The sequence below is a fragment of the Megalops cyprinoides genome, chromosome 18 (genome assembly GCF_013368585.1).
Source record: "Megalops cyprinoides isolate fMegCyp1 chromosome 18, fMegCyp1.pri, whole genome shotgun sequence".
Taxonomy (NCBI): Eukaryota; Metazoa; Chordata; class Actinopteri; order Elopiformes; family Megalopidae; genus Megalops; species Megalops cyprinoides.
Window position 1 is genome coordinate 8,714,224 of NC_050600.1, and position 13,848 is coordinate 8,728,071.

A 13,848-nucleotide genomic window follows, 5' to 3' on the forward strand; every position below is an offset into this window, starting at 1 on the left:
CTTTCAGCAGCTGTATGCAGTGTTGCTTGGATTCCAGGGTGCTGATGTTGAGGTTCAGTGGCACTCTGACCTTTTGTAGTGCAGGAGAAAGGACATGTAATCCTCACCTGATTTTTCCCCTCTCCTCTATCATCTGTTTTTCCTGTCTTTTCCTTTCCTCTGTTCTCTCTTTCTCTCCCCTCTCCTGTCTCCCTCCTCACTTCTCCTTTATACTGTCCCTCTCACCTCTCCTCTCCTATCATCTCTTTTCTCCCTCTTTCCTCAATACTGTCCCTCACCCCTCTCTTCTTAACACTCTCCCTCTCCCCTCAATATTCTCCTCTCTCGCTCTCACCTCTCCTCTCTCCCTGTCCCCTCGATACTCTCCTTCTCTCTCCCTCTCTCCCCACTCCTTGATACTCTCCCTTTCACCTCTCCTCTCTCCCTGTCCCCTCGATACTCTCCTTCTCTCTCCCTCTCTCCTCTCCTCTTCTCTCCCTGTGAACACTGTGAGCCTCTCTCTAATCACCTGCAGTCGGTGAAAATGCAGATCAGAGCCGTGCTCTGATTGGCTGGGCTGGGAGGAGCCTGCCCTGATGCAGCACAAGAGGATGACAGCAGCAGCAGCAGTAGCAGCAGGCTGCTCTCATTCTCATCCCTCTCCCTCTCTCTCTCCCTCTCTCTCTCTCTCTCAATCTCAGTCTATCCCTCCCTCCCTCTCTCTCTCTCCCCCTCACACATGCGCGAGCGATCACACACCGCAGCAGAAGGGCAGACGAGCTCGATCATTCGCTCCCAGCTCTCCTCCGCCACAGGCCGTCAGAGATTCCACTGCAGCGTGAGAGAGAGAGAGAGCCTCCCGGCAGCTCTGCATGGGGGCTTGCTGAAGGACTACCTGGCTGAAGGGACAGGTCTGTCATCCTTCCTCTCCGCACCGCCGGAGCTCGGCTTGAGCAGCGTCACTGAAATAAAAGGGAGAACCGCGCTCCTCCGGCTCACTCGCTGACGCGGGACCTTCCTCTCTGCCTCTCATTTCGACCTCCTTTTAATCTCACCGGGATCCTCCAGCTGAGCTTTTGTGCCTGTGTGGCCGCTCGGAGCGGGGGTGTTGCGATCGAGCGCTCGGAGCCGCGCGCGTGTGTGTGAGTGTGTGTGTGAGCGTGAGTGCGAGCGTGCGCGCGTGTGTGTGTTTACGTGTGTGTGTGTGTGTGTGGAGCGAGGCCCCTTGGGTTTATCTCCTCCGCCCTCGCGCCAGCCTCGTCATCTTCTCCCCCTGCGCTCCCGGCGGCGATCCACTCCGCGTCCCCTGCTCTCTCTCTCCCTCCGCCGCGTCCCACGATGCCTCACTTTGCGCCCCTCTGCTGAGGCAGCGGCAGCATGGACCGTGGCCTGGCCGGGACACCCACGACGGATCGGATCGTTACCCTGCGGACGGGCATGCCGAGTATCCCTGCCGTAAATGGGCGAGGACGTTGACACCCGAAAAATCAACCACAGCTTTCTCCGAGACCACAATTATGTGACAGAAGGTAGGGAGACCCTTTTTATTTCCCAAAATCATTATCTGGCCAGATTATATCCCTCTGATCTTGTTTTTTGTTATTATTATTGTTCAGTCCCATTCATTTGTTGCACTCGGTTGTAGGTGTTTGATCGCTGAGCATGTCCCCATTTTGAAATAATTTTCTGCATTAATCTCATCTCTGTGGAACAGTGTGAAACAGGCAGGCTGTACAGTTTAGCTGAGCGGGGGAGAGCTCACACCAGTGGAATGACTCCTTGATTTTGTAGCATGGTGGAAGGCGGCCTTGTTCTGGTCAATTCTGGACCGAGCCACATCGAGCATACCCTGAAATGGCTCGTTATTGTGACTGTGGAGGGGGGGGCCTCTGGCCATGTTTGAAACTGCAGTCTCTTAGCAGAAAGAGAGAGACCTATTACACACCTGCAGTGAGGTTACAGCAGTGGTACAGTAGCAGAACCGATTTAGAGAAATGATTTTTTTTTTTTTTTCCCGATGGCCGTTTCACCTCATGCTCACCGCTGTCATGCGCTCTGTGGTTGACGCTGCTCCTTGTCCCCTCTGTATCTGTCAGAGTTACAATGAGGATTTTGCGCTCAAAAACAGGAGAACCGTTCGGCCCAGACCAATCAGGCTGCATCAGCACACAACATATATCAGGAGATCGGGGGGGGGGGGGGGGGGGGGGGGGGGTTGCTTTCCTCACTGTCAGTGGCCTGCAGTGCATGATAGTGATATTTGTGTTTGTTGGCATCGGAGGGAGAAATTACCTCGAGCGTCCGAGCTAGTGTCTTTTTCCCCGTGCTTCCTGGGAGTACCTAAACGAAATCAGACTGAAGTGAGTGGAGGCAGACATTAGCAACACGTCAGACTGTTTCCCACGTAGCCTTTCCTCGCTGATCACCCCGGCGTGTCTGTCCTCTGTGCCCATGGTACACTGCTGAGCCCCCCCCCCACGGGCTGCTATGTCGATGTGTCCCAATGAGAGCTCGGTGCGGTGCCGTTTGGCTATTCTGATGCAGGGAAAGATTAACCTTTAGAAGAGAGTCACGGTCACCAAGGAGTTCTTCAAAGAGAGCAGTGTCTTCTTTTGGGGGGGGGGGGGTCTTTAGTCTTAGCGTTAATGTTAACCCTGGGGCTGTGGTGGTTTTAGTCTGTGGGTGAGGAGGGGAGGGTGGTGGGGTTTAAACCCCCCCCCCCACCCCAGTGGGAAAGAAAGACGATGCGTTAGTGCGTTCCGCTATGTCCGGATTACATCAAGGTTAAATACTGAATTAGACTGGAAGTGGGAAAACGATCCTCACGTGCACGCTCCCTCATATCCGTCCTGGTGTGGGGGTGCACGTGCTGTGTGTATGTGTATGTGTAAGTGTATGTGTGCACCTCTGCGTGAGCAATAACGTCTGTGTGTGTGTGTGTATATACACCTCGGTCAAAGCAATTGTGTGTTTGTGTGTGTGTGTGTGTGTGTTTGTGTCTGTGTATCTGCCTCACTGAAAGTGATATATCTTACTGAGAGGAATTGTGTGTGTGTGTGTATACCTCAGTGAGAACAATTGTGTGTGTGTGTGTGTGTGTGTGTGTGTGTGTGTGTGTGTGTGTGTGTGTGTGTGTGTGTGTGCCTGGGTGTACTTCAGTGCATGTGATAATGTATGCGTGTTCAGCCACGGCGTTGAGGCAGCATTGTATTAGCATTACATGGATGTTCCCCCGGTTGGCTGTAGATCAGACTGGTGCTGGATGTGTTTTGCCTCACGGCCAGCAGGTCCGGATCTCTCCGCTGAGAGAGTGTCACATGACACAGAGCTGGGAGTGGCCTTTGAGGAGAAGCTTGTCGCTGCAGATGCATCTACGAGTGCTGTTTATTTGTGGTGCAGTTGGTGATTTTTTCCATGTTTTTCTTGACGTAAGGTGCAGCTGTAATGAATGGCGAGACAATATTTCAGAGAGGTAAGGTAAGGGTCTGGTGGGGGGGGGGGGGGGGTGTCCCAGTGGGCACTGGGCAGTGCAGTGAGTCAGCACAAAACGCAGCATGTAGTGGCAATTTATGAAATTGAGACAGAAGTGTTACGGCTGCATGTGCATGCGTATGCTGCCGCGTACGTGTGCTTAAGCGTGTGCGCGTTGTGGTGGGAAACAGGATTCTGTCCAGTAGGGGAAAAGAGTGACAGCGGTAGGATATGGGTTTGAATCCTAGACAGGTGGTCTGTTTTAGCTGCACTCCCCTGAGCGAGGCGTCCGAGCCACCCCAGAGTAGACCTGTCTCTGTGGACACTGGGTGCAGTGTTTCAGAGTCAGCTCGGACAGAGGGATATGCAGATGGAGTGAGGTCTGCGGGGCCGCGGAGAAGAGTATTGACTCGGCGAGAGGGAACCGTTCCAAACATTGATTCAAGCCCTGGATCCGTGGGGGAGTCTTACTGCACGTGTGCGGCATGTGTGAGGCTGCCGGGTGGGTGAGGGGGTCAGAGGGCTGCAGGCTGGGGTGGGGGGACAGGCCTCTGCCTCCGTTGGGCGGGACAGGGTGGGGCAGGGGGTAGTTTCGAAACGAGATGTGCTCTAACTCTGCTGAATGTGCAGTAGTGAGCACTGGCCTGGATGACTCTAGAACCACAATAAAGGGAGAGTACGAATGCACGCGCACACACACACACACACACATGAACACAAACACACACACACACACACACAAACACCCAAATACATTTGCAGGCACGTTTAATAACACATTTAATTAACATATCCACATAACTACAAGCCTATCAACAGGTCTGTTTTGCTGCATTTTTATATCTTCATGAGTCCTTTTGTTAGCCTTCAAATTCAACACTTTTTTTCAATTGTTTTCTACCTGTAATAAATATTTCATCATTACTGAGTACATTAAAGCATTCATTGGCTGATACAGATGCCATGTATATCCCTTAGAACCCCTTTGTAATCAGAAAGCATTTAAGTGATTTATGATTCCCTATGGCGGCAAGAATTGGTCCTGAATTTGGAAAAGGTTAACAGTAATTCACCTACATGGACAGGTGCATCAGCAAATATCCAGTCACATAACTGGTTTTTAGTATCTCTATTGCCAGGGACAACCAATGCTTGTAAAAGTAACAAGTGACACAGTCTGATATTTCATGAGATTTTGCTAAAGGTCACATGAGAAAAAACATTGGAAAGATCCTCATTTTAAGTTGAGCTTCCAAAGTGCTTCTGCCTCATTGATTTATTTTAACTCAAACAATTAAGCCCCCTATAAAATAAAATAATATAAATATTATAATAAATATATAATAAATATAAATATATCTTTATATTTGTTGCATACATTTTAATGCTTAATAAGTATAATAATAATAATACATTTTAATTTAATAATTCAAGATCTTTAAGTAAAATAGTCCCGCTGGGGTGTGGAGACAGGTGAATCCTTTTGAGGCTGTGTAAAGGAAAGACCGTGTCATGACTGTTTTCAGGTAACCTTTAAGCTTCTCTGCAGATAAATGGGAGAACAGGCTTAGTGAGCTGGGTGGTTGGGATTGCAAGAGGGTGGCAGTGAAAAGGGGATTGTCAGGTGGGGGTGCCTAGTAGGCGACGGGAGTCTCCCAAACTCAGTTTGTGACAGCCGGGGGGTGGGGGGCAGGTGGGGAAAGAGAGGAAGTGCTGAATATTCAGAGGATTTCATTCTAGGGTATCTGTCTCCGTGCCATGTGTGTTACTGATTTTTGAATTATTTATCTGCTAAACAGACCCCCTTACAGGAATGTTGGAATATGAATATTTTCTAAGGTATTAAATGTTTAAAAGCTTGTTCAGCATTATGCAGAAGCCAGGCCAAATTCAGGAGTCAGCCCTACAACCATCAGGGCGCCAGATCAGTCTCTTTAACACAACACCCTCCAAAGAGAAGTGCCAGATTCTTTTAAAAATGACAAAAAGAGCTGTTCATGTCCTGCGTGTAATAACATTCAGTCAATGAGCACGATAATGTGTGCCGTACTACCTGTGGTTCCAGCGGAGTGCATTAGCCAGCGGCTGCACTGAGAATGTTATGCCGAGTTTCTAGAACTTTGGATGCCTAAAATTAGAATGTTCTGTCTGCAGCGAAGCTCCGGGAAGATATTCCGCCGTGCACTGCCTGTGTGTGTGTGTGGGAGGTGTTTGGAAGCTGAGAATGTTTTGCTGGTTATGTAAAGAGCCGTTTCCAGTGAGGCAGTGGCTGTGTGGCGCAGGGTGATGGTTAGTGTTCTGATGTGGACACCCTGTACTCAGTGCCTTTGCTGTGTGTCGCTTTGGCTACTAGGGTGGACTTGTGGGGGGTGTTACTGTACTCTGTTAGAGTAACAAATTCGGTTAATAAAAGAGGATGTCGGGGGGGAGCAGGGTGCGTAATGAATTTGTGTAGTGAGGGGTTGTGCCGAGCCGTTCCACAGGCCATGTGAATAATTCATGTACCCCCCTGCTTTCTTACCACACAGTGGGGAATCTGGTCCCCAGTGGGACCCTCTTCTCCATGAGGTTGAAAGGTAGGAGTGTGTGTGTGTGTGTGTGTGTGTGTGTGTGTGTGTGTGCGTGTGTGTGTGCATGTGCACATATCTGTACTGTGTATGATCTTCAAGAGGTGGAAGGATCAGATTATTGTGTCATTTCAGGAACCGATAACCTTACAAACACTTAATCACATTTATTAGTTGGCATAAATACAAGAGCTTAATTAAAATGGAAGGAATGATAGAATCTATGATACCTGTCAACCCCCCCCCCCCCCCCCCCACCAACCCCCAGAGGGTGACATCACACCCTAGACGACTCCCCGGGAACCAATTTAAAAGTTAGGCTGTGCGTGGATGTGTGATCTGCTGGTGCGTCCCCCCCTCCTCTGTGTCTCGGCTGACAGGAGATTTGTAAGGTCTTGTGGGGGGGGGGGGGGGGGCTCATCAGAAATGCGCTTTTAACTGACAGCTGTAATTGCTTGGGTTCTCCTGCTTGGACGCAGCCTGATTATGTGGGTAAGCAGAGAGCGAAAGCAGGAGAGACAGACAGAGGGAATACAGAGTTGAGACAGGGGAGAGGGTGAGAGGAACCAGCAGCACACACAGTATTTCCTCTCTTCTTTTTTTTTCCCTTACATATTCTTTAAAAAAATAAATAACCTTCAGTGGTTTGCACAGTTCAGCTCGCAGCCACAAGAGGAGCAGCAGCCGGTTCTCCCCAGCCTGGCTGTCCGTGCTTGAAATGCTGTGCGTGTAGGCCACACGGTGCAGTATCGATCTTCAGGAGCGCAGCACAGAGCGACGCACCTCAGTCACGCCAGGCCACCGGTCCCTCTCAGCCCCCGAGAAGCAAGCGCTGCATGCGGAGCTGGAACGATTTTTGGGGAGCGGGAGTACATAAACGGAAACCTAATGTGTCTTCCCCTGTTTTCCCACCCTCCTGGGTTAATGAGCATGCTCTCATATGACCTGCATTAGGGTATAAATAGGTGTGTTGCGTCTCTGGTAGGAATAATTGATTACTTTGTTTAGCTGTCACCTTAAAATGATTTAAAACCACTTTATGCAAGAAACCAGAGTTTCGTTGAATTGGATTTTAGTTATAAGCACCTTAAAAGCACAGGGTCCATTGTGTTGATTGACCCAGATTGCTGCGTGAAAAAAGATTTTCTCTCTGTAATGATAGTGGATGTCCTGACAATACGTTGCTGTGAAGCACGTAGCTGAAACAGTGACAGTGATGTCAGACACACTGTGTGTGCGTGTTGGTGTGCGTGTGTGTGTGTGTGCGTGTGTGTGTGCATGTTTCTGGATGTGTGTGTGCGTGTATGTGTGTGTCTGGGTGTCAGAGAGAGTGACAGCTGGCGCATGCGGTCAGGAGGGTCACAGAGTCAGTATTGTGGAACCGCTTCAAGGTGAAGAACATGTCATGGCGGGACTCTGTATTCAGATGTAATCAGTGTGCTGCTCCCTGCTCTGAAATTGTCCCCGGAGAGGGGTTAGCCAGGACAGGAGCAGGCCTATCTCCATAGCTGTACGCATTGGGCTGGGCTGGCAGGAAGAGCCGTGGGTCACAGGGACAACACACACTGTTCTTGATCACCTTACGCAACAGAAAAGCTGCTTGCAGACTGAACACCACATCTAAGCCCCAGTAAGAAGCTATGTTCACTGGGACGCAAGCTGCTTGCTTTGTTTAACTTGGTCTCCCTGTTATGAAAGGGAAAAACGTATTCCCCTCTCCCTTTAGTGTCTGAAGTCAGCATGATGCACTTAATGTTTTTGCCACTTCAAGCAAATGTGTTTAATCCTTGTCAGCAAAAACAAAAAATAGAATTACGCTCATAGTAGTATAACCTGACTTCAGGATCAGTCATCATGCCTTTGCATTGTAGAACCCAAAGGAGCTGAGTGGCTGTCAGTTTCCTTATGATTTTATATAATGATTGATGTCATTAAATCAAAACCATGCGATAGGTACCAAAATTGATGTGTCATTGCTTAGTGCAGATTTATATTTATCTGTAGAGCTCCCTCACTCCCAAATGCGCGCGCTCACACACATGCACGCGCGCACACACACACACACACACACACACACAGGAGTTTGAACCCAGAATTTAAATATCTCCCTCCTTGCCCTTAATGGCAGAATGATTAAATGTTCTCCTTACCCTCTTGACAGAATTACAGCGTGTCTCCCCTCGCTTTGGCGGGAATAACGACTGCATTCTTTGCCGTGCTTTCGGGCTAGAATGATAACATGTCACCCTTTCCACTAAAGCTCCTAACAAGTACACTTTCCCTTCGCTGCCTGGCCAGAACGACCATCACCTTTTTAACTCATAGCTGCTCTGGATGATTGTATTTCCCTTGCTGTCCGCAGGGCAGTAGAACAAAACCTCCTGTGTTGCTCCGCAGGGGTTCAGGCTGCAGGCTGCAGGTCTGAGGAGTGTGTGAATGATGCTTTATTATTACAGCTCAGTACGCTCAGGAGCCTCGTATGTGTGCTCTCCGCGCGTTGAGATGTGGGGAATGAGAGCTGGGGTCTCGGCGCTGTGCTCAGGGAGCTCCATCAGTCCGGCTCAGAGGGAAACTGTTCACGCTACCGTTCAGTATTTGTTTCAGGCTTTGTTTCTCTACTCCCTTTCATCTTTAAGTATCCGTATGTATCTCGATCGACATAAATAACATAAGTGTGGCTAGCTGAGGAGACATGTCAGAATTTTGTCTCCTGCCTACAGAATGTAGCGCTTTCAGAAACTAGCAAATACAGTTACAACATCTTTTGGAAAGTATACATATGTTAATTCAGTATACATCTATTCTCCCTTTGTTTTGCTTTATACCTCCAACTGGAGGAAGCAGCTCTCACAGAGGTCTTAGTGAGTAGCTACCATCATAATGTTTTACCACTTTCTTACAGGAACAATATTACAAAAGCCTAGGAATGCAGTTCTAGCAAGCATGTTTAAGTATTTGCTGCTTACTTCTTGATACAAAGCTGCATAACATTACTCGAGATGTGTACCCAACCTCATGAATACAAATATGATTCCCCTACACTGAATAGGCCATCTGTAATGGAAATACTAAATGCTGTTTTCCCCACAGATGGAGCGCTGCTCGTTTTTTTTTTCTTTTCTTTGGGAAGTTTAGCCTACAATAATGTAATTTTTCATGCAAATGTATCTCCTGACAAAGACAGGGTTGATGGAATTGTATGTTAGAAACTGAGTAAGGTGTTGTAGCGGATCCCTGTTGAAAATGCTGAGTGGTGATTTAAACAATTATTGCCACTGTCAATAAACTGAAAAATGTTAAATTACATATTGTTAAATATATGTATGGGAGAAATTCGGTTCATAAAAGAGGGTATCAGGGGAGCATGGTGTGTAATGAATTCATATAGTGAGGGCTGCGTCATGCAAACAAATAGAAACAGAAATAATCTGTATTGGTTCTTACTGAACATGCCGTACCGAACATATACTCTTCCTTTTACATTTCATAATTGACTGTGTAGTACCCCATATGTAACATGGGTCGCATACAGCGAGGGAGTGAGGGTAGTGATTATTCATTGTGTGTTGATGGAGAGAAATTCCAGAGGGAGGTGGAACAGGCTGCTGGCCCTGATGCTGACATTCTCTGGGATCAGCCAGGGTCACATCCACACCAGTGTTCCTTTTCACCTTGTCTTGAATTCACCCTTTCTGCTGGGCTATATGAGGTTAGATGATGAACCAAAGGCAGGCTTTGACATTCTAACCGCGTGTGTGCAAGTGGAAAAATACTGTGGTGGTAGGAGAAGCTTATGCTCTCTGTTTGTGTGTGTGTGTGTCTCAGAGAGAGAGAAAGAGAGAGAGAATGTGCATCAAGAGTGAGGGAGAGACAGAAATAAAAATATTTTTATGACGGAAAAAATTTACATTCATATGGTGTGTGTATATACACATAAAAATGTTAGAGACAGAGACAAAGAGAAGGATATCATGTGTGTATGTGGAAAGATATCATATCTGTGTGTGTGCATGTGTGTGTGTGTGTGTGTGTGTGTGCCTTTGTGTATATATGCGAGAAAGAGAGAGAGAGACTCTGTGTGTGTGTGTGTGTGTGTGTGTGTGTGTATGAGGGAAAGAGAGAGAGAGAGAGACTGTGTGTGTGTGTGTGTGTGTGTGTGTGTGTGTGTGTGTGTGTCTTGCACCGGTGGGGTGAAATATCATTCAAAGACGTGTTTCTCAGCACTGCTCCAGTTCAGCTCGGGTCCTGGTTCTTTCTTTGCACACCTGCGCTCCGTGGCTCCTGGTCTTTCTGGCCCACTTTTCAGGTGGTTGGGAAAGGCATTAAAACCAAGGAACCCCCCCGCACACACACACATACACACACACACACACACACACACAAGCAGCAGGACTTGGTGTTGGAAGAGCTTCAGGGCAGCCAGCATCCATGACACTGAAGGGGAGGGGTGGTGGAACTGACTCATTTGTTTGGGGTCAAAGATTAAAAGCCTTTAAACTGGCTCTATTCCTGTAGGCTAGATTCTTTCTGCATCTTTGTGTATGGAGGTCCATTATGAGGAAGAAAAATTCATCTGTTAAATATGACGAAAAAAACTCTGTTTTGTTACTCTATAAACAGGAATTAGAATGTCACAATACAAAACTGTTCACTGTACTGATATTGTAAGAGTAACAGTATCTAAAATCAATGACATTTTATTAGATCAGATAGTATTATACCTACGCTTTCAAAACATCAAGGAGCCAGAGACAGTTAGTTAGTGACTGACACTGGAAGGCGGAGTACTTACCTTCGTTTCAGCATAACCTTTAGCTGTAATTGTGTAATTTTGCACAATTAACAAACACGTCATTCTTAATAAGGCTTAGCCATTAGCGGCTGATTCATCTTGATTGTATCTATTGTGATGGTGCTCCCCTTGTGCAACTCATATGAAATCATTGCATTTATAATATTAAACAACTGATCTTAAATTTAAGCCCGATCTCACATGTCTTTGTTATAATTACAATTCTTCATTAGGACACAGTCTCTGCTGTAATTATTTCATCTGAAGAACACAGAGGTGCTTTAATGACATGACACTAGACACAATGAAGTGGAAAATGAATCAACGGCTGAGGGGCGATCCTTGTTTTATATGTCAAGCTTATTAATCATGAAAGGATCGAGAACAGGTTGAGGATACTTCAATTTAAAGGCATCTTTTCCCGTTCACCAGCTGACTCTGCTAGGCACACGGGCGCAATATCACTCTCTTAGGCCCCTTAACAATCAGCTCATTATCCAGAATCCATAATTCCGTTCATTATTTTCCAGTATAAATAATCACCAGGAAATGAAATGCAACAAAGGCATCATTAAAACCTGCTGCATATATTGCTTACTGTGTACTGTGGCTGAGTGTGTCAATTGTTTTATGAGAACAATTAGAGGAAGACTAATTGCACGCAGTCAAAGATTTGCAAAGTTGCAGAATGTAGTGCGGTCTTAAGATAAAGCAGTGGATGATTAGACAGCTTATTGGAAGGTGAAGATGAGGCTTTTACCTCCTGCCAGGACGGACAGGACAGATCTGGGCTGTTAATGAGAATGATTTTGAGATTGGTTTCATTCCGTTTATGACCTTCTGACCATAAGGCAGCTGCATTTGGTTACCTGCATCCTCTGAAATTTCAGTCTTAGCCTTTCAAAGACAACCTCTTCATGTCCCTCATATCATATAGGGGCAGCAGTGTGCCGTAGTGGTAAGGAGCAGGGTTCATAACCAAAAGGCTGCTGGTTCATTTCCCCACCAGGGCACTGCTGTTGTACCGCTGTCCAAGGTACTTAACCCACAACTGCCACAGTAAATATCCAGCTGTATAAGTGGATAAAACTGTAACATACTCTATGTTATTTGCTCTGAATAAGTGACAGCAATGTAATGTCAACAACGCTTAGTCTTGTTGTGTTTTTCCAGCATGCCCCTCCTTTGTGTGTTTTCTTCCCTGTGCAAAATCACGGCAGACAGTGCCCTGTTAACCTGTTTTGTTTGATTCTTGCTAAGGATGAATGCAGGTCACTGTGACATTCCTTCACTTCCTGTGTGGGGGACTAGTTAATTCCTCCACTTCCCAGCTGGTGTATTACTTTCTCGCTGTCTCAGTGTTTCCTGAATGTTTTTAGTAGCATTGTACCAGTCTTCAGAGGAATATTTTGTGTGAGTAATCACAGCTGTTTGGGCTGGGATACAGTCCTGCCTTCAGCACCTTGCTGAGAGGCAGTGAGGCTTCATTCATTTTAAAATGGGTGGAGCTATAATGTCACCAGTGATGCACTATTTGAACCAATTTTACATTTTGCTTAGAGAGCATGTCTTGTCACAGAAGTCGGTTATTGACAGTGTGTGGTGGCTCCACTCGTTATTGGGTTCACGAAGCCTCAGTCCTCCATCACTTCTGTGAGGAGGATGCTCTTAGGTGAAGACTCTTTATTTACTTAACCTCTCTTCTATCTCTATTCAGGCTTCAGTCCCACTGATTCTTCAGTAGTGTGTAGTAGCTGTCTGTTTATCTTATCAAACTGAATTTGTCAGGTGACACTGTGACTTCCCTGTTTGCCTGCTCATGAATGTTACCAGAGCAAGCAGTGCAGATAGTGCCTCACTTAAATACTCAAAGTGCAGCTGTGCATTGCTGAGAGAAGGAGGAAGGATGCCTGGCTTCTGATTGGTTACATCTTAGCTCTTAATTGGCCAATCGACCTACTTGGATTGATTAAAGTAGGCATCCTATTCTGGAGCTGTGAAGACACCTGTACGAACTATTCACTCCTGTTGTGAAGCACCTGAGGCCTGAGACCTGTGAAAAGATGCAAGCTTTTCGTTTTCGTTTTAATTTTCCTCCATGATGCAGTTTGATTCCAAATACCACCCCCTCCCCTCCGTATCAATCCATGGTACCAGTCTGATTTGGGGCAAGGGGGGTGGGTGGGTGTCACATCTGTGCCAGTGGCAGATGGTGAGTTGCAGGTAGGGGAGAGAGAGAATCTTACCTCACCTAAAACTGGCAGTGGTTCTACACTGCTACCTTACTGCAGCTTGTTCAACCTTACATTCCACACTTATAACACTGACTGTATTACATTAAATAAATGTGATTATAACAAAAGAGATTGCGAATATATTTTTAACATAAAATCTGTTGGGTTTCTTTGGGTTTCTTTCCCACTAGACTTGAACTGATTTCTTTGAAAGCGCACAAAATCAGAGTTACTGCCTTAGATTTAATGAAGGGAAAATAAGCACTCATCTGTTAGTGGGCAGCCCTTATTCAAACAGACAGGTGTTTTAATTGAGCAAAACTGTAGAGAGCAGGCTCAGGATAGTTATCAGATGAAGGCAAACTGTCTGCTCCCCTTGTTTGTAGCTCACCGGGTGCCATTACACCGTGTCTTCTGTGCTGTGAAAAGCCAGAGCCGCAGACTGAGGGGCTTTGTCCTGCGCCAAGTCCGAACAAGCCCCCTCTCAGAAGGAGGCCAGTCCGAATCAATTGCATGCTGGTCTGATTGTGTGGCCCAGCAGGATCTGATGAGGTGTTGGCGTAGCACGCTCATCTGATGGGGGGGTGGGGGTGTGGAGGGAGGGCTCGTTTTGATGGTCATCAGTTTAATTGTCCTCACTCATTTCTGCGGTGCAGTTATAATGTCCACGTGTCGTACTGTAATGCAGGTCTTTTCGCTGTGGACTGTAAGGAGAGTGTTGATCCCCAAACACATACATTCATATTTTCTAATAGTTGATCCAAATATGTAACCGTGATGATACAAAGACCATGGTTATATTGTT

The 13,848-nt window shown here is 46.7% G+C and overlaps 1 protein-coding gene across 3 annotated transcripts in view; it reads left to right on the forward strand.

The window, feature by feature from the left end:
• Positions 1-658: 658 nt before the first annotated feature.
• Positions 659-13,848, forward strand: part of LOC118793259 (serine/threonine-protein phosphatase 2A 55 kDa regulatory subunit B gamma isoform) — a 66,502-nt gene continuing 53,312 nt past the window's right edge. Inside the window, exon 1 of one of the 3 annotated variants that reach the window (XM_036551351.1) lies at positions 659-1,508. In XM_036551351.1, coding sequence (XP_036407244.1) covers positions 1,439-1,508 — 70 coding nt within the window. In that variant the 5' untranslated portion in view covers positions 659-1,438. Of the gene's footprint in view, positions 1,509-3,395; positions 3,452-13,848 lie in introns of those variants that run through there. The other 2 variants (XM_036551349.1, XM_036551350.1) reach the window with 2 other exon arrangements.